This window comes from Hylobates moloch, unplaced genomic scaffold, assembly GCF_009828535.3.
Source record: "Hylobates moloch isolate HMO894 unplaced genomic scaffold, HMol_V3 SCAFFOLD_6, whole genome shotgun sequence".
Taxonomy (NCBI): Eukaryota; Metazoa; Chordata; class Mammalia; order Primates; family Hylobatidae; genus Hylobates; species Hylobates moloch.
The window spans coordinates 35,912,811-35,936,574 of NW_026652281.1; the positions used below are offsets into that span (position 1 = coordinate 35,912,811).

Here is a 23,764-nt window from a genome sequence, read left to right on the forward strand (position 1 = left end):
GATTAGGCTCCCTAAGAAAAAGGCTGAGGAAATAATGTTTTAATGTTTAAGTTGAAACATAAAGGATGAACGTATATCTTTTATTTTTTATTTTGGTAGAGACAGGGTACCACTATGTTGCCCAAGCTGGTCTCGAACTCCTAGGTTCAAGTGATTCTCCTGCCTTGGCCTCCCAAAGTACTGGGATTACAGGCATGAGCCACCAGGTCCGGCAAGATGAATGCATATCTAACAAGGGTGGGGCAGGAAGAAGAAAGACACATTCTAGGCAAAGGAAACAGCATGTAAAAGGGCCTCTGGGCCTGAAATATTTAACAGCAAGGAGAGGGCCACAAAATGAGGCTATAAACATGGGTAGATGCCAGATCACGTAAGACTTTATATGCCACATTAAAGATTTTATGCAGAAAAAGGAATAATTAGATGCACATTCTAAACAGATTACTATGGTTTCAGTGAACAAAATCGACTGTGAGTGGAAATGGGAAGAGAAGTAAGACAAAGTATTGTAGAACAGGAGAGACGATGGTGGCTTGGACTGGGGATGAAGAGAAGAGTGATGACTTAAGATACTTTTAAGTAGCAGAATTAAAGCAGTCAGTTGCTATTTGCAGGGGATAAGGATGGCATCGTGAATGATTTCCAAGATTTTGAAATTTGAGCAACTGGGTTGGAGTTTCTGAGAAAATGAAATTGGGAAATGACAAGAGATTCAGGGATGGGAAAGATTACCAATTCAGTTTGTGACAGTTGAGTTAGAAGTGTCTAAAATACCACCTAAGGGAAGATGTCACATAATCAGTTCAATAATGTGTCTAAAACTCAGGGAAAGAACTCAAATTGAGCTGTAAATTTGAAAACAAAAACTATAACAGAAGCATAGAGAGAAAGGAAGAGAGCCTAGGGAAGAGCTTCAAGGAATTCCACCATTTTATACTTGGGTAAAAGAAAAGGAGCCTGTAAAAGAACTGGGAATTTTGATCCATGCAATTGACACGGAAGACCTTATGACTTGGCCTGGTATACTAAAGAGATCCCCAAGATGTAGAGTATTTTAAAGCAGGGGATCAATACCAAAACAAAACGAACTATGCCTTTTGTCTGTATAAAATCTTGCCTGGTGTGACAATAACTGGGATACTTTCTTAAGAAAGATAAAATGCACCTAAAGAAGATGCCAAGAAGGCGTTACATGATCAAAGAGTTGAGTACTCTTGTATGGGAAAACTAAAAATCTTAGGACTTGATACTGAAAATAAAGATTAAATAAGAATGTGGCAGATAATCAACAGATTCAGTGGCTAATAAAAAAAGAACATTCAAAAAATTTAGACTATCAGATAAAAGAGGAAGTGCTTTTTGATTTCAGGTAAATGAAAAGATTTCAGAGAATTTTGAGGCACAGAATAGAATTCATAGGTTAAAACTATAAATGGATTTGCTAAAATATGCAAATTCATGACTGGACTGATACAATTAAAAACTGGTTGCTCTAAGAAAAATCAGGATGTTTCATGGTAATGCAAAGATGATGAACATGTCCTTCCACAATTTTCTTGGTGCCTGTTAGAAAACAGTGGTCTAAACAGACCAAAGTATTGCCCAATAGGGTAAAATTACTGATAGTAGAGCACCAACAGACTCGGGTGACATTCAACAGAATCCTTAATTTAGACTCTTATGAACAAAAGAAAGACTGATAATTTTAAAAAGTATATTGCTTTTATTTGGTTTAGATAGTCACCATTAGCATGAAATGCCTTGTTCTAAAATAAACATCACAGGCTCAACAAGAATATTCTATTGGTGTTTCACAAAATTTCCTGAACATAAGGAGCAGCCAGGCCACTTATCACATTGATTCCTAGGCCCTTCCCCTGGAGATTCTATTTGCTACGGGGCCAGAAAATCCACAGTTTGATGACTGCCTCTGGGTGATCATTATGATTTAGATATTTTGTGAAACACTAATGCGAATAAACTGTGAGTTCCTTGAAAGCCAGAACCAGGTCTTAATCATTATAACAATCTAGTGCCTAGCACAGTTTCTGGGGTAGATTTGGGAATCAATAAACATACATCATGGAAATTATATTCTAAAACTTCTAATACTAATAAGTGCAAACTTAAATGACTGATAGCTGTAGAATCTTCATATATGTACAAATGACCATCCCAGCTGACTGAACTAAGGAATTCGTCTTCACCTATTTGGGATTTCTTTTCTCCTTATCCCTTACTGCCAAAACCTTGTGCTGTCTTATACTATTATCTCACCGCAATCCACAAACCCTAATCCTCCTTTTGCCCAGTGCAAATCTGGAGGTGAGGAGTGAGAAGAAGGTAATCCCCTGTGGCTATGTCCCCAGCAGTCACACCCCCAGAGGCCCCATCCTGCTCCTCACCTGAAAGCCCCTGCCCTAGCTCCTGTGATGAAATGCCCCGGGTAGCCTTCCTACCTGAAGAAGGAAGAGGAACAAATACTGAGTCTAGGTTTTATTTTGAAATCCAGATGATTAATGTCTCAGTCCTAGTCTACAATCCATTGGAACACAGGAACATTTACAGAATAACTTTTGAGGTATCTTAAAATTGAATGTTTTTCTGTTTATTCATTATTTTTTATCCCCTTCCTGTTATGATTAGCATTTCAAAAAATTTAAAATGTTCACAAATGCTGAGATTGTATTAAGGAGGGGAGAATTCATAAGATTAACTGAGAATCCACAGGAGACCAGGGGGAGGAAAGAGAATCAGGTAGGCCAATTGCTAGGCCACTAGGAAGGAAAGCATGGCCAGAGGGCAGGCCTGAATCTTAAGGTGCAGAGCCTCCCAAAGTGATGACTCTGAAAGAGACAATACTTTTGGCTGTTCAGGTTCTCTGTGTTAAGAGTCTCATGACTTCATCACTTTTAAGATAAATGACGAATGAAACGATGAGGGGGTAGGAATATAAAGTGGGGACTGGAACATAATGTAACATAAACGGCACAAAAAGCAAGGGCACAATTACAGTAAAATGGGAATTAAGTGTATGGTTCTTGCTTGTGGCATGACTAGAGAGATCCAGTTCACATGAGATGGTTCAGCATGATGCAATTTATAAATACCACATGTACAAAATGAACCTAGAAATCAAAGAACAACCATTACATAAAAAATGGAGTGCACTGCTGGTTATATAAGGTTTAGTGTGTGAAAATACATACCTAAAGGAGTAATCATTCCAAAGTTATAATGAAATGTTTCTGACTTAAAGCATAATACTTTTCTATATTAACCAATTTCAAAGATACCAGGCTGCTTATGATGAAAATCCTGTAAAGTACCAATAACCATGAAGATAAATGACAATCTTAATAATTCCCTCTGATGCTCATCAAAAGTGACTGAATTCAATTACAATACAGTAGCTCCACATTTCAAAATAATTCAAATTACCATCCTCATCAGCTGGCACATATAGAGTCTACTTTGGCAAAAGGGACAAAGAGTGACCCATTTTTTCATTTTTTTTCCAAACTCTGGCTTCAATTTTGAAAAAGTTAGCTTATGACAGGGTAGCTGTTTCTGTGAGTCAGGATCCTTTCTCTGCTGGAAACCAGGGTACAATTTTTTGCTACACAGAGGAAGGAGTTGATAACGGAAGTTGGTGGCCTTATATCCTAATTCATCAATGATTAAAAATCTTTATTTACTCTACTGAATTTCTATCATGATTTAAAAATCCATCAGTAATTGTCTACGTCATTAAAAAACATTTTTGTCTTACCTAGTTCATTCATTGCATGTCTATGCTCTTCATCAAATGAAAGTTTCATTAGAACACACACCGCAGGACAGATCTGATGTTCAACAGGAGCTGGCACTGAAAAATAAAATCAACATAAACCATAATGCTTTGTTATTTGAAGAGCAATGATGTTTACTGTACTTTAAAAATATGCAGGGATCACTAATATACCCCTAATCCATGGAATTCTAGTGGATCAACAAATATTTGCTGAAAGGATGAATAAAAACTACAAATGTGGAACAAAAAATAGGAATAAAGGGATTTGTTTCCATAAAAATGTTTACCACTCATCTGCCCTTGACTAAGTCTCTTAGAATAAGTCTTGGAGGTTTATGGTATTACTCATATAGCTAATAATTTAAAATTATGTTGAGGATACAAAATAATAAAAACATTTTCGTATAAAATGGTTTAATTTTGTTTATAATTTCTTTCTTTAAAAATAAAAAACAAAAAACAAAACAGGGTCTTGCTCTGTTGCCCAGGCTCGAGTGGAATGATCATAGCTTTCGCTGCAGCCTTGTATTCCTGGGCTCAAGTGACCTTCCTGCCTCAGCCTCCGGGGCAGCTAGGACTACAGGCATACCCCACAACCCCTAGCTAATTTTTAAAATTTTTGTAGAGATAGGGTATTGCTATGTTGCCCTGGGTAGTCTCAAACTCCTGGCCTCAAGTGCCGTTCCTGCCCGGGCTTCCCAAAGTGCTAGAATTATAGGCACAAGCCACTGTGCTTAGCCCAGTTTATAATTTCTATTTAAACTACTGTCATGAGTGTGGGTTAAAAGCACATGGTGCTAGCTGCAGTGGCTCACACCAGTAATCCCAGCACTCTGGGAGGCTGAAGTGAGCAGATCCTTGAGCCCAAGGAATTCAAGACCAGCCTGGGAAATATGGCAAAACCCCGCCTCTTAAAAAAAAAAAATTAGTCAGTTGTGGTGGCACATGCTTGTAGTCGCAGATACTCTCAGGAGGCTGAGGTAGGAGGAGTGCTTGAGCCTGGGAGGTTGAGGCTGCAGTGAACCGTGATCACACCACTGCATTACAGTCTGGGCGCTTGTGTGAGACCGTGTCTCAATACAAACAGAAAAAAAAGCAAGTGGCTATGTACAAATGTGATCTCTAATAAAAAAAAGTTAGACAGATATACTAGATAGTAAATTATCTAGAATTTTTTCTAGATACCTAGTATACAGTAAATATACTAGAAATTTTTAAAAAGGGTGTCCAAGAAAATGTACCTCCATATTTAATACTATGCACAAGGTTTCAAAACTCATTTGACATAATTTTTTTAAAAACTTCTCAAAAGAAATATCATTTTATTCTATTTAATTTTTTGAGAACAAATATCAAGAGTACAAAATGTGGGTCGTTACGTAATTGTGGATAGCCAAAGAAACAATCCAGGAAGGTAATGTTCTCCCAGTAAAATCTTACTAGTTCTCCTCACCCTAGGACAAATAGATATGAAAGGCAATCCCTTTTTTCTTATGCTTTTTAAATTTTTAAAAAATGAGATAGTGTCTCACTATGCTCCCCAGCTGGTCTTAAACTCCTGGGCTCAAGCAATCCTCCTGTCTCAGCCTCCCAAAGTGCTGCAATTACATGAACCACCACACCTGGCCTTTCTTATTCTTGAACATTTTTAGATTTCAAAGAAATTCACCTTCATACCTAAGCTTAAAAATATCTGCTATAGGTCCATAAGTCATGTTTGTATCATCTCCTCTTCACATCAATAGGCTGATAACAGTAGAATCATCTACTTGTAGTGCATGTTTTGTGTGTGTGTGTGTGTGTGTGTGTGTGTGTGTCTGTGTGTCAGTTCTTATCAGGTGAAAGGAAGGTCTTACCTTACATACTGCTTTTGGTTCTTGGCTACAGGAATGAAATAAGTTATAGCCCCACAGGTCCTAACTCCCATGCTGCTCCTGAAGGAGTGGGACTGGGGTCTAAGGGTCCCTTCCTGAGTGAAGAGCTGGGTGGATTATCACTCCCAGCAACTGGGGTCCACTGTCTACAGCTGGATAGTACAGTAGGAAGAGCACCGAGCTGAGAGTCAGGAGATCTAGGCTCTGTTCCTGGGTCTACCACTTACTAGGTGTGAGGCCACAGTTAAGTCCTTTAGCTCTTCTGAGCCTCAGTTTTTTTCATCTGTAAAATGGAGATGATAATACCTTCCCTTCCTACTTCACTAGGTTGATGTGAGGAGCAAACAACATAACAGATGTAACGCTGCTCTGTGTCCCCTGAATATAATGACATGCAAATGTAAAAGATTATGGTTTGGACACTAATGGCTAAAGGAACTTATGTAAAATCACTTTCATCTATGAAATGAGCTTCAGCTATGAAGTGAAAGATGGGCAACATAATTGCTCAAGTTCTTCCTAGCTCTACTAAGGCCCTATACTATGCTATGACTGTATAAATTTCTCTTGACTTACTGTTCTTATAGTAGTGCACATAACATTTTCCTTTGCTAAATTCTTCTAGGGAAATAAAGACCTAATCTTTAAATATGAGTAGCACAAATGGCTGATATGAATTTCCTCCTCTTAGTCATAAAGACAGCATATTAACTAAAAATGTTTTCTATTTAAAAATTTCACATTTGCTTTGAAACATGCACTACGATGTACACTATAGAGAACATACTTGGATTTTTGTCCTGGTCCATGCCTTGTTCATGAGCTTCCTGCCACTCCCAACAGGTTTCACAGTAAGCGCGTATCTGTTCCAAAAGATGAAGGACTCGGATTTCACGCCTGCCTCTCTTGTCATCAGGCTGTGAGTGAATGATGTTGTGGAGTGCTGCACTGGCCCTGGCCCGAGCCTCTTTACTGCCCCGGGAATTTCCCAACAATACAGAGTCTTTGTCATTGCCATGTAAAAGCTGGATGAGGAGAGGAAGACATCCAGACTGTCGCATGGATATACAGCTGTCTTGGGAGCTAGACATAGCTAGCAAAGTTCGCGACATATCATCCTTATCATGAGTACCAAGCATTGACAACAATGAATACACCATTTCCACCTGTGGGCCAAATGAGTTTAGAAACAAAATTATGACTTTAATATCCAAAAGCCAAAAACCAATTAAGTGATGAATGGGATATTTACTATAACTCTAAAAAAACAAAACAACCCTCCCCACCCCCTGCCAAAAAAAAAAAAAACCCCAAAACCTTTCCAGGATTAAGTAATCAGTGTTATTTAAAAATCTATGTATCATCACCAATTTGTTTATGTGAGTAAATAGTATGAGTGGTAATATACAGTATTAAAAGAAAAAGTAGGTTTTTGCATACTCACTAACAAACTGTTGGTGCTGTTTGCCTATATCAGTTGGTGCTAATCCACTGACTATAATCAGTGAAAAACAACGGATTTCACACACATAGAGAATGTAGTTTATCTAAATTCTTTACACAATTTAAAACTTTATCTTACTTCATTTAATCTATACCTATAAGCAATAAATAGAAAACATTTCTGCAACAAATGTAAGTACTAATTCTCAGCAATCATTAATTCTCGTCAGATGATAATATTGTTAAAATTATATGATTATAAATTTAAAAACGTTTTGTCATAAAAAAGAAAATGCCATGATCATACAGAGTGAGAGCCAGGATTTGTAGTCAGTTTTTTAAAAAGCAACTGGTAAGTACTAATTACTCTCTGACAATAAATTCTAAGTATTTACTTAGAAGCAGATTAGAAACAGGAAAATGGCACCCAGTTAACCCGGACCATGGTCCACTCATTTTAACGCTAGAGGGTGTTATATAAAAGTAGAGGCTATTATATAAAGAATGCATCATCCCTATGAGTCAATGGTTCTCAACTGGGGGCAACTTTGCCTCCATCAGGACACATTTGACAGCATCTTGGAGACATTTTTGGTTGTCACAATTGTAGGATGGGTATTTTAGGGGGATCCAGTGGTTAGAGACCAGGGACGTCACTATACATTCTACAATGCAACAAAGAATTATCCAGCCAATAGTGCTGAGGTTTAGAAATGCTGCTTTAAATGTGTAAATACACACATACCTTTAGAGATGAAAGTTTTAGGAAGGCAGTATAAGACTGTGGATAAATGGGTTTTCACCGGAGCTAGGTTCAAATTTTGGCTCTACATCTTAGGAGCAAGCTGTGATGCTATTATAGTTAAGCTATTTGATTTCTCTGAGCCTCAGTTTTCTGAGCTGCAAAATGGAGAAATTTACCTACCTAATAAGATTTTCTCCATTAAGATAAAAAAAAAATACATGTATAGGACAGTAGCTAGCATTCAAAATACATAGTAGGGTCTTAATATTATCATGCATAAATCACTTCAAAAAGAAATAGTATTCTAATTGCCAGTTTTCACACAAAAGTACTCTTGAATATTCAAGATTTTCTTTATAGTAAAAACTACATGTTGAGGTTAGACAGATCTGGAATTAAATTTCCATGTCTAAAACTTTTTTTGCTTCAGTTTTCTCATTTAGAGAAATATGAATACTTCATAGAATTTTAGAGGGGACTAGAGATAAGGTACATACAACTCCTGGCACAGTGATTGGCATATAACAGGTCCCAAGAAGTATAAACAGGATTAAGACTCATAGTGAGAATATCATTGATTATTCTAAAATCATTACTTAAATCAACATTAGTTATTTCAGTAATACATTTCTCAAGAGCTATTATATTATTTACAGTAAAGAAAGAGTATATAGAGTATGCTGTGAAAACAATTAATGGAATTCGAGTTAATTGAAAATACATTGTTTAGTAATATTAGAATTTCATTTCATCTTAGTGAATATTAAAATCTCTGATGGGCTGGGTGCGGTCGCTCACGCCTCTAATCCCAGCACTTTGGGAGGCAGAGATGGGCGCATCACCTGAGGTCAGGAGTTTGAGACCAGCCTGGCCAACATGGCGAAACCCCATCTCTACTAAAAATACAAAAAATTAGCCGGGTGTGGTGGCATGTGCCTGTAATCCCAGCTACTTGGGAGGCTGAGGCAGAAGAGTTGCTTGAACCCAGGCGGTGGAGGTTGCAGTGAGCCAAGATCGTGCCACTGCACTCCAGCCTGGGCAACAGAGCAAGACTCCGTCTCAAAAAAATAAATAAATAAAATAAATAAAAATAAAATAAAATCTCTGACTTTAATAAAGTAACTATATTTTCCTCTTCTTTTTTTTTTTTTTTTTTGAAATGGAGTTTTGCTCTCGTTGCCCAGGCTCGAGTGCAATGGTACAATCTCGGCTCACTGCAACCTCCGCCTCCCAGGTTCAAGCAATTCTCCTGCCTCAGCCTCCTGAGTAGCTGGGATTACAGCCATGTGTCACCACACCTGGCTAATTTTGTATTTTTAGTAGAGACGGGTTTCACCATGTTAGTCAGGCTGGTTTTGAACTCCTGGCCTCAAGTGATCCACCCACCTCTGCCTCCCAAATTTCTGGGATTACAGGCGTGAGCCACCACATCCAGCCTAAAGTAACTATTTTCTTTTCAAACATTATTCCCAAATCCTAAAATATTTGCTAACATCTAAGAAAGATACTCTAAGAAAGCTCACTTATCAGCATGAAATAACACTCAACTTCCATAATTTTTCCATTCACCTCAATACATATTTACTCATGCGGAGGCACCGTGTTAGACACAGCAAAAGATAAGTAAAAAAACATTTCCTGATTTCCAAAAGACAGGTTCATACAAATTGTTAGTGATTCAAATGAGGCAGATGGATCACATGGGGAGGTAAAAGGACCTTGGGAATCAGAAAATGTTTTGTAAAAAAGCAAAGCCAAAGAAGAGTTTTGAAGGCTAGCTAGGATTCTGACAGACATTTATGGTGGTCCCCACCAATGTAGGCAAGGAAGGGAGGCAGAAAGTCACAGAGAGTGTTCAGGAAGAAGGAAGTGAGCCAGTTTGGCTGGAACTCAGTACTCTTGCAGAAAAGTGGACGTAAAGACTGAAAAAGAATTAAAAATTAGCTAGTCTGGCACTTTTTATAATCCTGATTTTTCCTTTGTTTATGCTACTTTGTATAAAAATATGTCATTTCTTTAAGAGACTGTGAATCAGAATTCTCCACTAGAAAGTGGTGTAATTTAAGCTCACTGCAACCTCTGCCTCCTGGGTTCAAACTGTTCTCATGCCTCAGCCTCCTGAGTAGCTGGGACCACAGGTGTGTGCCGCCACGCTCGCTAATTTTTGTATTTTTAGTAGAGACGGGGTTTTGCCACGTTGCCCACGCTGGTCTTGAACTCCTGGCCTCAAGTGATCCACCTGCCTTGGCCTCCCAAAATGCTGGGATTACAGGTGTGAGCCACTGCGCCTGGCCAAGAATGTCTTAGCAAAGTATTCATAGCATTAGTGACCAGGGTTTGTAATCTTCTGTTACCTTGGTTCCCAGATGACTTGTCAGCCTTCGAGGTGCAGAGTGTGTGCTACTAGAACTCAAAACACTGGCTGTTTCGTGGTCCACTCGTGTAGCTGAACCCTAAAAATTAAGCAAATTATAGATAGTATAATTTAGACTACAGGTAAATACAGACAACATCATGGTAAGGTACTCCAAATGAAGTGTCTTTATGGTAAACAATTAAATACATCATAAAAAGTATGACCATTACAACTGTTTAAAATATTTTTTACCTATAAGCTTACTAAGTATATTTTAGAGAAAAACTAAAGAAAAGAGAGTTTCTTGCATATGAACATTAAACTGCAGAATGGACTTAACCAAAGACTGAAGAAATTCTAGGGTAGTAATTTTTCATAGATCTAAATAAATAAAACCACATTCAGATAAGTTCACTGATGAAAAGCAATGAAGGAATGTTCAAATTCTGAAATGCTCCAAATTGCCAGAAAACTAAGTATGAATTTGCTACAGTCCAAGTTCTCTAAGATCTCACAGTTTAGAAAGGTCTGTTTGAAACTTTTACCAGAGAAAGACATGAAAAAATAAATGACTGCAGTGCAATATAATATAAACACCGCAGTAGAAGAATGAACGAAATACTGAGGGAAAACAGGAAGAAAGAAATTACTGCGTAGGAACTATTAGAGGCTATATAAAATCAGTAACATTTAAGGTAGGCATTTTGTGACAGGAGACTGATGGAGGAGACTGTGCAAAGGTACAAATACAGAGAGCGTGGAGTGTTCCAATGTAATGTGGACAGAACACAAGGTACTGTATGGTTGGAGATAAAGGTTGGGTTAAATCATTAAGTATCTCATGTCATTTCAAAGATGTTGCTGTCAAGCTGTGGAGTCACTGGACTTCAGGCAGGAGAATGGTACAATCAGAATTATGTCTTAAAAATAGCATGGAGTGATCACAGGTAGGAAATGACGGAGAGAGTATTTTCAGTAGTTGAGTGGTTCTGAGGGCACAAACTAAGGCAGTGAGAATAGAGAAGTGGGATGCTCTTGAAGGATATTCAAATTAATTGGCTTGAATTGAAGGTCAAATTAATTGGCTTGAATAACTTGACTGGATGTGAGTAAAGAGAGGTTGGGAGTCAAGGACAACTTGGAGGTGTCAAGCTTGGATGAATGGGTAAGTAATGATGCTAGTAATGGATATTGGAAACCCAGAAATAAATGATGGCTTTCATTGGGAAACTGAGCTCACTTTTGAATCTGACATCCAGTAAGAATGCCCAATGGGCATCTGAAAACAAAGGATGCAACTCTGGACAGGAGTTAGGGTTGCAGATAAATATCTGGGACCTATCAAAATATAGGCCATAGCTAAATCCATTCATTAATAATTAAGGAAATGACTGTAAGAATAGTGTCAGCAATATTTGCAGGCACTCTTTTGCAGTTCTCAACCTTGCAGAATGAAAAGCTAAAATGTAAGTTATTTGAGGACAGAAACTTTATTCTGTTCACTGCTGCATTCTTAGTACCAACGGTGGTCTTAGGCTTAGTAGGTATCCACAAAATATTTGTTGAATTATAAATAAATGAGGAGCTATTAGTAAAATCCATAAGAATATCAAGATGCAGGACATCATTCGAATTGTCTTTCAGATATACATGCTCTGGCTAATTGGAGAAGGGAAAGAGAAAACCACAATGGGAGTAATAGGTTTTGAGGACTGTGAGATGGCACCTCCTACTCTAGAAGGTACAAGGTAGAATTTGGAATCAACACACCTTATAATTTCCTTTTGTGCATAAATTTCACTTTTGGTGATTTTTTTTCTTTTTCTTTTTCTTTTCTTTTTTTTTTTTAGAGACGAGGTTTCACTATGTTGCACAGGCTGGCTTTGAACTCTTAGGCTCAAGTGATCCTCTCACCTCAGCCTCCAGAGAAGCCAGGACTACAGGCACAAGCCAATGAGCCTAGCTACAGTGACTTATTAGAAACTTTTCTTCCCTGTTAGCTACCAACGTAAACTCTTTGCCAGTTAACTTCCACTTAGGTAGACAACATAGAAAACTGTTAACGATGCATTCCTAAGTGATTCGTCAGGATTTTAATCAAGTAATAATTAAGTGCTCATACAGAGATTTCTGAATTCATCATAAATTCCTTGTTCAAATTTGTTATAAATTTGTTATAAAGTCCTTAAATAGGTAATACTCCAAAGTTAATTTTTATGAGGGCTGCTTAGAACTTCTGTATAAGTCATGTTATAAGCCAAGGTGAGGTTTTCCTGACTAGATCATCATTCACAGTAATTAGGTATTTTAGATCAGCATTTTTAAGAGAAAACTACATTTGTCAAAACTCATTCAACTGTACACTTAAAATGGGTACATTTTATCACATACTAATCTTTCTTCAATAAAAGTGATCTTTAAAAAATCCTAACTTGAGAGGTTTTAAAAAATGTGTCCCCATATAAAGGCAAGATAATCCACTTATTCATACTCACATAGGGAAGTCTGGGGTTGGACTGAGAATAATAGTTCAGAGTCCAGAGTTGCTCCCCTTCCCAGTCTCTACTTCCTTTGTGGGTCTGGACTCTTTATGCTGACTAGTCCTTCAGGGACACTTCTAGGACAAAACTAATTAGTAATCCTCCTTAGGGAAGGGAAAAGAGGCATCAAGGAAAGACACATCTTACATCTCTTTCCACTGCCACCAGCTATTGACTGCTTCTGGAATGGTCTTTAAATCCACATGCAACCAAGCAACAAATACTGCCTGAGCCCCTGCTACTTTCCAGGTAGTATGCTAGTCACCAGGGATATAACTGAATAAGACATTCTCACCCACACTACATACAGAATCTAGATGAGGAGCTGAACATGAAAATACGTGTGGGTAAGTGCTTTGACAGAAACTATATGAACACACAGGAAGACACACAATTCAGTCTTGGTTCCTGAAAAAGTGGCATCTGAATTTGGACCTGAACCATGAGGAGTAACTTAGTTAATAAAAAGAATGAGGGGGATTAGCCACAGGGCAGCCCAGGCAAAGGCAGAGGCATAAGCAAGGGTCAGAAAGAATATGGTATAGTTGTGTTTGTGTGTGTGGAGAGGAAGGGGAGGCAGAACTACAAATAAATCTGAACATAAGGAGCTCACTCGGGTTGTAACTAATAAAGGATAGATCTGAGGGACTGAGACTCAGGCTAAGGAGGATAGTTGGGGCTTTTTTAGTAAATTCAGACAAGGAACCTTTTTCTTGGTCTATAGAAGGGAAATGAGTCTTTGTCCTGAAGCAAACACATCATCTTTGAAGATGTCTAAATATTTTTACTGTTTGTAGGTAGCCTCTAAGATAGATCTTTGCCTCCTGGTATTCACGCCTTTTTGTAATCCCTTCCTCTTTAGTCTTGGCTAGATTAAGTGACTTGCTGCTAGTGAATAAAATGCTATAGAGGTGAAGAGAAGCACTCTCAAGATAACGTTACAAAGACGTGGCTTCCATCTTGGGCACCTCTCTTGTTCCCTCTGGGGGAAGCCAGTTACTATGCTGTGAATTGCTGTGGTGAGGCCCATGCAACAAGGAACTGACGTCTCTCTGGCTGACATCCAATGAGGATCTGAGGCCTTCAATAGCCGTAAGTGAGCTTAGAAGCGGATCCTCCCCTGATAATGCCCTCAGATGACTGCAACCCCAGGCAATACCCTGAAGTCTTGTGGGAGACCCTGAACAAGAGACAGGCAGCTCAGCTGCACCAGGATTTCTGATCCATAGAAGCAAATATAAATGTCTACTAATGCTGTTAAGTTTTGGGGGCAATTTGTTATGCAGCAATAGCTAACTAATGTACTACTTCAAACAAAAGAAAACAGGAGGTTTAATTAGGAAACAAGGGAAAACCTGTTTCCACAATAAAACATGTTTCTGACATTCATTTCAGTGTAGACAACAAATCTTTTCTAAGCTTCAGTCTTAGAAATCCAGGAGTTATCTTCCCACATAGCTCCTGGATTTTGAGACACTCCTCATTCCCCAATCTGTCTCAGTAGAAATTTAGATGTATTTATTATTAGGAGATAACAAGAGGTACACATACTCGTACTCTCTATGAGCCTAGAACTTGGTCCATGAGAGTCTTTCTTGGGCGTTTTATTGAGGCTAGACCTGAGCCAACTTCTTTCAGAGTGACTACAGTCTCCCTATCCACAAGGAATGGTTAATAACTTCCTAAGAACTGTTTCCCACCCAACTCATAACTAAATTCTGAAGAAACTTGAGTGTGATGAACTTCCTCACAACCTCAAGACCTGCTAAGTCAGTCATGATTGCACATCCCTTGAATCAGCTTTGCTCACTGTCCAAAGATAGAAGCACTCGCTGTATGATTCCTGACTCTCAGTGTCAAAATGTGTGAGACCCTATTTCCCACTGTCCTTTTTCCTATCCAACTTTCCTGTAGCATCCACATTCAATGCTTTATAAATACCCATACATCCTCAATGTTTTACTTCATGCTCTTTTATTTCCTGGTCTTCAACTTTCTCTAAGACGTTGCTTCTTTATGTGTGTGTGTGTGTGAGATGGAGTTTTGCTGTGTTGCCCAGGCTAGAGTGCAGTGGCATGATCTCAGCTCACTACCAACTCCGGCTCCCAGGTTCAAGTGATTCTCCTGCTTCAGCCTCCAGAGTAGCTGGGATTACAGGCATGTGCCACGACTCCAGGCTAAGTTTTGTATTTTTAGTCCAGACAGGGTTTCACCATGTTGGCCAGGCTGGTCTCAAACTCCTGACCGCAAGTAAGATATTGCTTCCTTGAAATGACTAGCAAATCCAGCATGTATTTCAGGTTGGATTTCTTGTGGTTATCACTTTCATAAACCTCTTGCTAGTTTTTAACAGTTTTGCCCTGCACTTATTCCACCCCATTTGTCTGGAAACACTGCAACCACAGATGAATCCAACTGTCTGTTTTCTCTACACCCTGACATGAAGTGCCAGGCAGCATTCGAGAAATTTGAGCATGTGAGAAACTTACGTAACTCTTTAGGATGCTGTCGATATACATTTATGGTCACCAATACACCTAGAGTCTCCGTGCTATAACTGCCATCTTTTTGTTTCCCTTGTCAGCTCTCTTTTCTTTGGCTATTTTTGATATGCCTCATTTTGTATCATATAAAACTGTGGCTCTTCTTCTCTTACTGCATATAACTTTACCTTCTATTTTATAGAAAAAATAGAAGCCAACAGACAAAACTTCCTCAACTTCTTGCTAACCAGAACCTTAAAATTACCTGCATATATATCCATCGCCACCTTTTGCTGTGGCATCAGAGTTCCCCTCCTCCTATCTAAGGTCCATCCCTTTAGATGTGCTCTGGATCCTTTCTCTCCCCATTTCTCTTTGATCTTAGGGATCTTCAACTCTCTTTTCTACTGGCTCCTTCCCATCAGCATTCAAACATCCTAATCTTTTCTATCTTAAAAACAGAAATAAATTTTCTCTCAAACTTACAGTCTATATCAGTTAATGTTCTTTTCTCTCTTGGGCAGTTCACATCTAGACATCTTTACAGTTAGCTAAAATTGCTCTCTTCTACTTTTTTTTTGAGACGGAGTCTTGCTCTGTCACCAGGCTGGAGTGCAGTGGTAGGATCTCGGCTCACTACAACCTCTGCCTCCCGGGTTCAAGCGATTCTCCTGCCTCAGCCTCCCGAGTAGCTGGGATTACAGGCATGCGCTGCCACGCCCAGCTGATTTTTATATTTTTAGTAGAGACAGGGTTTCACCAGTGCCAGGATGGTCTTGATCTCCTGACCTCGTGATCTGCCCATCTCAGCCTCCCAAAGTGCTGGATTACAGGCGTGAGCCATCATGCCTGACCGCTCTCTTCTACTTTTTAACCTTCCATTTAACTTCAACTCACTCCAATATAATATAGTAGGAAAGAAGGCCCAAGGAAGTTGCATTTGACAAGATCAGCAACGAACATTTTTTTTGGTGAAACCCAAGGTGATTTTTTAGTCCTCATGGCAGTGGTGGAAATTGTTAACTGTTCCCTCTTTGTTGGAACAATATTATTCTACTGCTTTGGAATTTTAGACTAGGTATTCATCTTCTCACTGTATACTCACTGGGGATGTAAAAATCTTTAATACCTTTACCAATTCTTTACCTTTCCTCTCAATTCCAAATCTAATAGCCTACCTCACATTTCTACTTTGTGCGTTTATTTTTTTGAGAGAGGGTCTCACTCTGTTGCCTAGGCTGGAGTGCAGTGGCATGATCCCATCTCACTGCAGTCTTGACCTTCCAGGGTCAGCCACCTCAGCCTCCTAAGTAGCTGGGACCGCAGGCACATGCCACCACGCTTGACTAGTTTTTTTTTTCTATGTATTTTTTTTAGAGACAGGGTCTCCTTATGTTGCTGAGACTGGTCTCAAACTCTTGGGTTCAAGTGATCCACGTGCCTTTGCTTCCCAAAGTGCTGGGATTACAGGCATGAGCTACTGCACCCAGGTGCATTTCTGCTTTGATGTCTCAGACCTAACATCCTTAAAGTTAAACTTAACATTTTTCCAAAATTAGACTCATTATTTTCTCTCACAAACCTCCTTCTCATCTAGCATTATTACTAAATTGCATCACTACCCTTCTAGCTGCCTAACAGAAACCTGGGAGTAATTCTTGACTTCTCCTTCCCCTTAAACACTCATATCCAATCCCTAAGCTTGACTGATTCTACTTCTTGAATATTCTCAGATACTGAAATCTACCAATTTATAGGATATACAGATGATAAAGAAACATGTTGAAGTATATAATGGAGAGTCATCAGCAAAATCTAGAGTATGGGACACTCTATAAAAAAAACCTTTGGAAGCCAGGCATGATGGCTCACACCTGTAATCCCAGCAACTCAGGAGGCTGAGGCAGGAGGACTGCTTGAGATCAGTCTGAGTTCAAGACCAGCCTGGGGAACAGGGAACAGAGGGAGGCCTAGGGCATGGTGGTGAGTGCCTATAGCACCAGCTACTCGAGAGGATCGCTTAAGCCCAGGAGTTCAAGGCTGCAGTGAGCTGTGACTGTGCCACTGCACTCAAGCCCAGGCGACAGAGTGAGATCCTGACTGAAAAAACAAAAACAAAAACAAAACCCCAGAAAATCATAAAGAAAAAAGAAAAACAACTTTAGTTCTTCAATAACTAAATGGCCGTAAAACAAAAAGAAGGAACACAGAGATCAGAACAGACATCAGAGATATACTAATTTCTATTCAGGGACCTTATCTGGACCCTGAGGCAAATAAACTGTGAAAAAGACATTTATGAAACAACTGCAAGTTTGAATACCGACTGGATATATGATGCTATTAAACAATTACTGTTAGAGTCTTTGGAGATGTAATAATGCCACTGCAGTTATTTATTAATTTTTTTATTTTTTTGAGACAGAGTCTCGCTCTTTTGCCCAGGCTGGAGTGCAGTGGTGCAATCTCGGCTCCCTGCAACCTCGGCCTCCTAGATTCAAGTGATTCTCCTGCCTCAGCTTCCCGAGTAGCTGGGACTACAGATGCGTGCCACCACACCCGGCTAATTTTTGTATTTTCAGTAGAGACAGGGTTTCACCATGTTGGCCAGGCTGGTCTTGAACTCCTGACCTCAAGTGATCCGCTCACCCTGGCCTCTGGAAATGCTGAGATTACAGGTGTGAGCCACCACACCTGGCCAGGTATGTATTTTTAATAAGTACTTTTATCTTCTGTAAATACACAGTGAAACAGGGAAGAAGTGATGATGATGCCTGGAATCTTCTTAAAAAATAAAATGGGAGGTTAACGTGAATGGGTTACATGTGGATATGAATCACTATATTATTGTCTTTGTATATGTTTAAAATTTTCCATAAGAAAAAGTTTTAAAAATCAGTGGCAGTAGAGTGGGTTTTTCTATCATTCCATCTTTTTCTCACTTTTAATTGAGCTTTATTATTATATACTGGCTATTACCAGACACCCAGTTCTAAATTTCAAATAGAAAAGCTGAGGTTGCTTGAAAAAAAGAAAAAACAGTGAAAGAAAAATGGATTAAAAACTTCCATATCTATAAACCACATATAGATAGGAAAAGATATCTCAAAAGCATTATTAAATGACAAGAGTAAGTTGTAGTGTAGTATAAAAATATTGTTTATATAAAAATTATATATGGTTGATTCAAAAGTAACAATGTAACTTACAAAAAGAATAAAGGGTACTGGAAAAACTAATTTCTTAAATTCCCCAAATAACAAATTACAAAAACCCAGAACTCCCTAACATACAATTACCACAGTAAACTGTCAAATTCTAATTGCCATAGAAACACTCTGATATACAGAAGATATTTGGTCAAAACTTTCCACGGGCTGGGCATGGTGGTGCACGCCTGTAGTTCCAGCACTTTGGTTTTACCTTTTTTTTTTTTTTTTCCTTGAGATAGAGTCTTGCTCTGTCACCCAGGCTAGAGTGCAGTGGCACAATCTCAACTCACTGCAAACTCAGCCTCCTAGGTTCAAGCGATTTTCCTACCTCAGCCTCCCAAGTAGGTGGGATTACAGACACACGCCACCACGCCTGGCTAATTTTTGTACTTTTAGTAGAGATGGGGTTTCACCATGTTGGCCAGGCTGGTCTCGAACTCCTGACCTCAAGTGATCCATTCATCTCAGCCTCCCAAAGTGCTGGGATTACATGTGTGAGCACCATGCCCAGTCAATCGTAGCACTTTGGGAGGCCAATGTTGGAGGATTGCTTGAGCTTCGGAATTCAAAACCAGCCCAGACAACATAGTGAGATCCTGTCTCTATAGAAAATTAAAAAATTAGCCAGGCGCAGTGGTGTGCACCTGTGGTCCCAGCTATCCAAGAATGACAGCGGAAGACTGGCTTGAGCCTGGGAGGCAGAGGTTGCAATGAGCCAAGATTGCACCACTGTACTCCAGTCAGAGTACAGTGACAGAGTGAGACCCTGTCTCAATCAATCAATCAATCAATCAATCAATCAATAAATAAAGTTGAGAACCAACTAATAAATTATACACATAGTTATATGCTAAGCAAGCAGGGATCTGTGTGTATAATTTACTCCTAAGCTTTTCCTTCCATTTAACTTCCATGAGAGATTAAAAACAGATCAAGAAACCCTCTCTTTAGCAGGGATATTAGTTGGTCTTCCACACACCACATATTTATTGTTATCTACTATTTATCAGGGACTGAGGGTATGAAAATAACAAAACTAGATAGAATCTCTGCCTTTCTGGAGCTTACAGTCTAGTGGGGGAAACACAAATATTAATCAAGTCATCACACAGATTAATGTAAAACTGCAAATGTAGTAGTCTTCAAAGGAGAGGAACATGCTGTGTCAGCCTATGATAGTGAGATTTGATCTATTTGAGCCTCTCTGAGAAACTGCTGCTTAAGCTCAGACACACATGAACTGGTGTTAACTGAGCAAAATGGGATGAAACAAGCACTATATGGAACAGGTATAGATGTGCACAGGCTGTGGTAGGAGAAGGCCCAGTAAATATGAGGTACTGAGAGAAGGCCAGCGTGGAGGTGTGAGAGCGAGATGCGACATAAGGCTAAGCCAGATTACCTGGGTCACAATAAATGGTTATCATTTTTCTAAGAATCAAGGGAAGCCAATGAAGCATTTTTCAAACAGAATGGCTGTGGGCAGGAAACCAGGTCAGAGAAGGGGTAGCATTCCCACGTGGTGGTGAAGAGAATTACTCTAGGACAGAACTTTGGCAGAGCATGCTACTGTGATCCTGAGAAAGTCAAAGAGACTGATTTTCATTTTCAATTAGTGTCGGTGGCTTTTGTCTTTTGAGCAAACAATAAAACAAAACAAACTAATAAACCCCAAGAGGCGGTCATGTGTATAGATCCTACTTAGATGAAAGGACTTTTGGAATAACAAATCACAGTCCCACAGATACAGGCTGCACACCTACAACAGGATCTGGGAATAGCTGCAATGTTTTAAAACAGCGACTGAAAGTAACCAGATAGTATTAGCAGCATTAGTGTCATACAAACACCAACATGGTGGGCAAGTCTATGACTACTACTGCTAAACAAACATGCTTATGTTTACCCTTGAATCCACAGCACTGTCAGAGTTCATTACTTAAAGGAGGAATGAATACCGGGCCCTGATTTACTATTTTCAATAGATCTTCTCCTCTGCCATCCCTATACTGACATAAATGACATGATGTATGTCATGGTAAGACTCTGAAGTAAGACAACCTAAACTACCATACAACGGAAATCAAGACAGTGCTTTCTTCTATTTTCCCAAAATGAAAATGGTTTTTAGTTGTTATAAATTACAGTAATACATGTTCATTACAAAAAATAAAACAATACACAAAAGAGTAAGTAAAACCCACAAAAATCCCACTGTTGATAACATTTTAAAGAACATTCTCCCACACATTTCTCTATGCATACACACACATTATACATATGTATAATGAGATCACACTTACTTGCTTTTAAGTTTTTTATTTTTTAGACAAAAAATAAAAATAAAAAAAATATTTTTTGCTTTGTTAGCCAGGCTGGAATGCAGTGGCATGATCATAGCCCACTGCAGCCTTGACCTCCCAGGCTCAAGTGATCCTCCCACACGGCCTCCCAAGTAGCTGGGACTACCACACATGGATAATTTTTATTTTTTTTTCCAGAGGCGAGGTCTCCCTATGTTGCCCAGGCTGAACTCGAACTTCTACCCTCAAGCAATCCTTCCCGCTTGGCCTCCCTAAGTGCTGGGATTATAGGTGTGAGCCACCACGCCCAGCATACTTGCTTTTTTTAAATTAAAAAAGTTGTAATTGGCTGTGCGCGGTGGCTCACGCCTGTAATCCCAGCAATTTGGGAGGCCTAGGCAGGTGGATCATGAGGTCAAGAGATTGAGACTATCCTGGCCAACACAGTGAAATCCCGTATCTACTAAAAATACAAAAATTAGCTTGGTGTGGTGGCATGCACCTGTAGTCCCAGCTACTCGAGAGGCTCAGGCAGAGGAATTGCTTGAACCTAGGAGGTGGAGGTTGCAGTGAGCTGAGATCCCACCATTGCACTCCAACCTGGTGACAGAGCAAGACTCTGTCTCAAAAAAAAAAAAAAAGTTATAATTACCTAAGTCAATAATATTTATTAATATTCAACATAAATGCTCTCTGCCAGGTACATATTAGTTGTTTGGCATACAGTGAGGAGCAGGTGTGGCTTAAAGGACTTTAAAAAGGAAGGAAGACAATTAAACCAATGATAAATTGTGCTAAGCACTATGAGAGCAGGAATACAGTGTATCAAATAGTACTTTATTTATTCCAGGTAGGTGGAGACAAGGAAAATGTCCAGGAAGAAGTGACATTTAAACAGCGGGGAAGGATGAGTAAAACATATAATATGAACTGAAGCAGAAGACAGTTTTAGGCCAAAGGAATGTCCTGTGGAAGGCCTGGACATACTCAAGGAACTGAAGAAGTTGAAGTTGAGGGAGTCGTGAGAAATGGGGGCAAATATTGTGAGATACTCTTGGAAGAGTAATCAACATGAAGAATCTGGATTCTAATATACAGGAAGTGAGTAGCCACTGAAAGGTTTAAACAAATAAGTGATATAATCAGATTTGTGTTTTAGAAGAATAACTGATTATAATATGAAGGAGGCCGGGCACGGTGGCTCAAGCCTGTAATCCCAGCACTTTGGGAGGCCGAGGCGGGCGGATCACAAGGTCAGGAGATCGAGACCATCCTGGCTAACACGGTGAAACCCCATCTCTACTAAAAATACAAAAAATTAGCCGGGCGTGTTGGCGGGCGCCTGTAGTCCCAGCTACTCGGGAGGCTGAGGCAGGAGAATGGCGTGAACCCGGGGAGGCGGACCTTGAAGTGAGCCGAGATTGCGCCACTGCACTCCAGCCTGGGGGACAGACAAAGACTCCGTCTCAAAAAAAAAAAAAAAATAAAATAAAATAAAATAATAATAATATGAAGGATATACTAGAAAAGGCAACACTGAAGGCTAAAAATTAGATCTTTACATAAACAGAGATGTAATTTATCATTTTTAATATTTGCATGGATGTACCATATAGGTTCCATGAGGCCAAGGACTGTCTGTCTTCTTCATTTATCAATTCTAGAGTCCAACACAGTATCTGGCATATAATACACATTCGTTAATTTAAAGATAATTATTAGCAGTTGTTAACAAAAGAATCTGTTACCTTTTACTAAGCACTGACTATATGCCAGGGACTGTGTTAGGGGTATCTTGCATTTAACTCTCCCAACTGTTCTATGAGGTAGAGGTTTTATCATCATCTTATTTTACTAAAGCGGAAACACTAAAGCTCAGAGACTTTTTGTTACTAAGCTAGTTAGTGAGGGAGTGTGATTTCCCAGGTTTGGTGACTCCAGAGCCACTTAACTAATCTACAGCTGACTAATAATTTAACCAATTTATGATCAATGTCCATTTAGGTTCTTTCTAACTTTTTGCTATTGTTAATATTATGATGAATCTCTTCAAACATGTCTGATCACTCTTGACTGATTATCTCATTAGCATAAAATCTTAGATGTTGTAATGATGAGCTTCACAACAGGCACATTATATATAATGTTAGATGCATTTGACAAAATTGCTCTCCAGAAAGGCTGTTTCATGTCATACAATTAAAAGCAATATATGAGAATGCCTGTTTGCTCACCATTACTAATACTGAGTGTTATTGATCTTTGCCAACTCAATGGCCCCCCCCATGAAATCTGACTTTAGTTTCAATTTGTATTTATATATCTTGATTAGTAAAGTTGATCATCTTTCCATGTTTACAAGTCATTTTAATTTCTTCTTTTATTTCCTGTTCCTGTCCTTTGCCCATTTTATTTTTTAAATTATTATTTATTTTTTTACTTCTACGATGGCTTGGAACCATTTTAAGATACTCTTTAAATAGTTGGTATATAAATACTGTTTTTTGCGTCTTGAATTTTAACTTTTTACATGTCATAAATGTTTGCAAATAATGTGATTTTGGTTGTTTGTTTTGGAATCTCGCTATGATTTCCTGACATACTGAAGTCTCATGCTGTAATGTGAAATCTATCAATCCTTTCTTTATGGGTCTCCCACCTATATCATGATTATAAAAATGCTACCCACATTTTCTTCTAATCTTTATATATTTCTAATGGTTTCCATTTTGACATTAAATCTAATCTACTTAGAATTTATTTTGATGTAGTAAGTGTAATATGGATCCAATTTATCATAGCCAGCTTACTGGATAGGTAAGGTTTCCAAAGTACATAATAATTGGAAGATGACCCAAAGCACTAAGAGTAGGTCTCTTCCTTTGGAAATATTTTTTTCTGTCATATACGATTGAATTTTTCTTCCTTCTACATATGTGTAGGAATATATAAATGTTCCAACTAATTCCCTAAACAAAAGACAGATAAATAACTCAAATGTGCTGTTTAAATGTG

At 38.8% G+C, this 23,764-nt stretch overlaps 1 protein-coding gene across 12 annotated transcripts in view; it reads right to left on the minus strand.

The window, feature by feature from the left end:
- Positions 1-23,764, minus strand: part of APC (APC regulator of WNT signaling pathway) — a 140,880-nt gene that overhangs the window by 19,798 nt on the left and 97,318 nt on the right. For 5 of the 12 annotated variants that reach the window (XM_032156667.2, XM_032156665.2, XM_032156663.2 and 2 more), the window contains 4 exons: positions 10,210-10,308; positions 6,455-6,833; positions 3,773-3,868; positions 2,406-2,459 (listed from right to left, as the gene is read on the minus strand). In XM_032156667.2, the coding sequence (XP_032012558.1) occupies positions 2,406-2,459; positions 3,773-3,868; positions 6,455-6,833; positions 10,210-10,308 (628 nt within the window). The remainder of the gene's footprint in view (positions 1-2,405; positions 2,460-3,772; positions 3,869-6,454; positions 6,834-10,209; positions 10,309-23,764) is intronic. The other 7 variants (XM_058440613.1, XM_058440612.1, XM_058440617.1 and 4 more) reach the window with 3 other exon arrangements.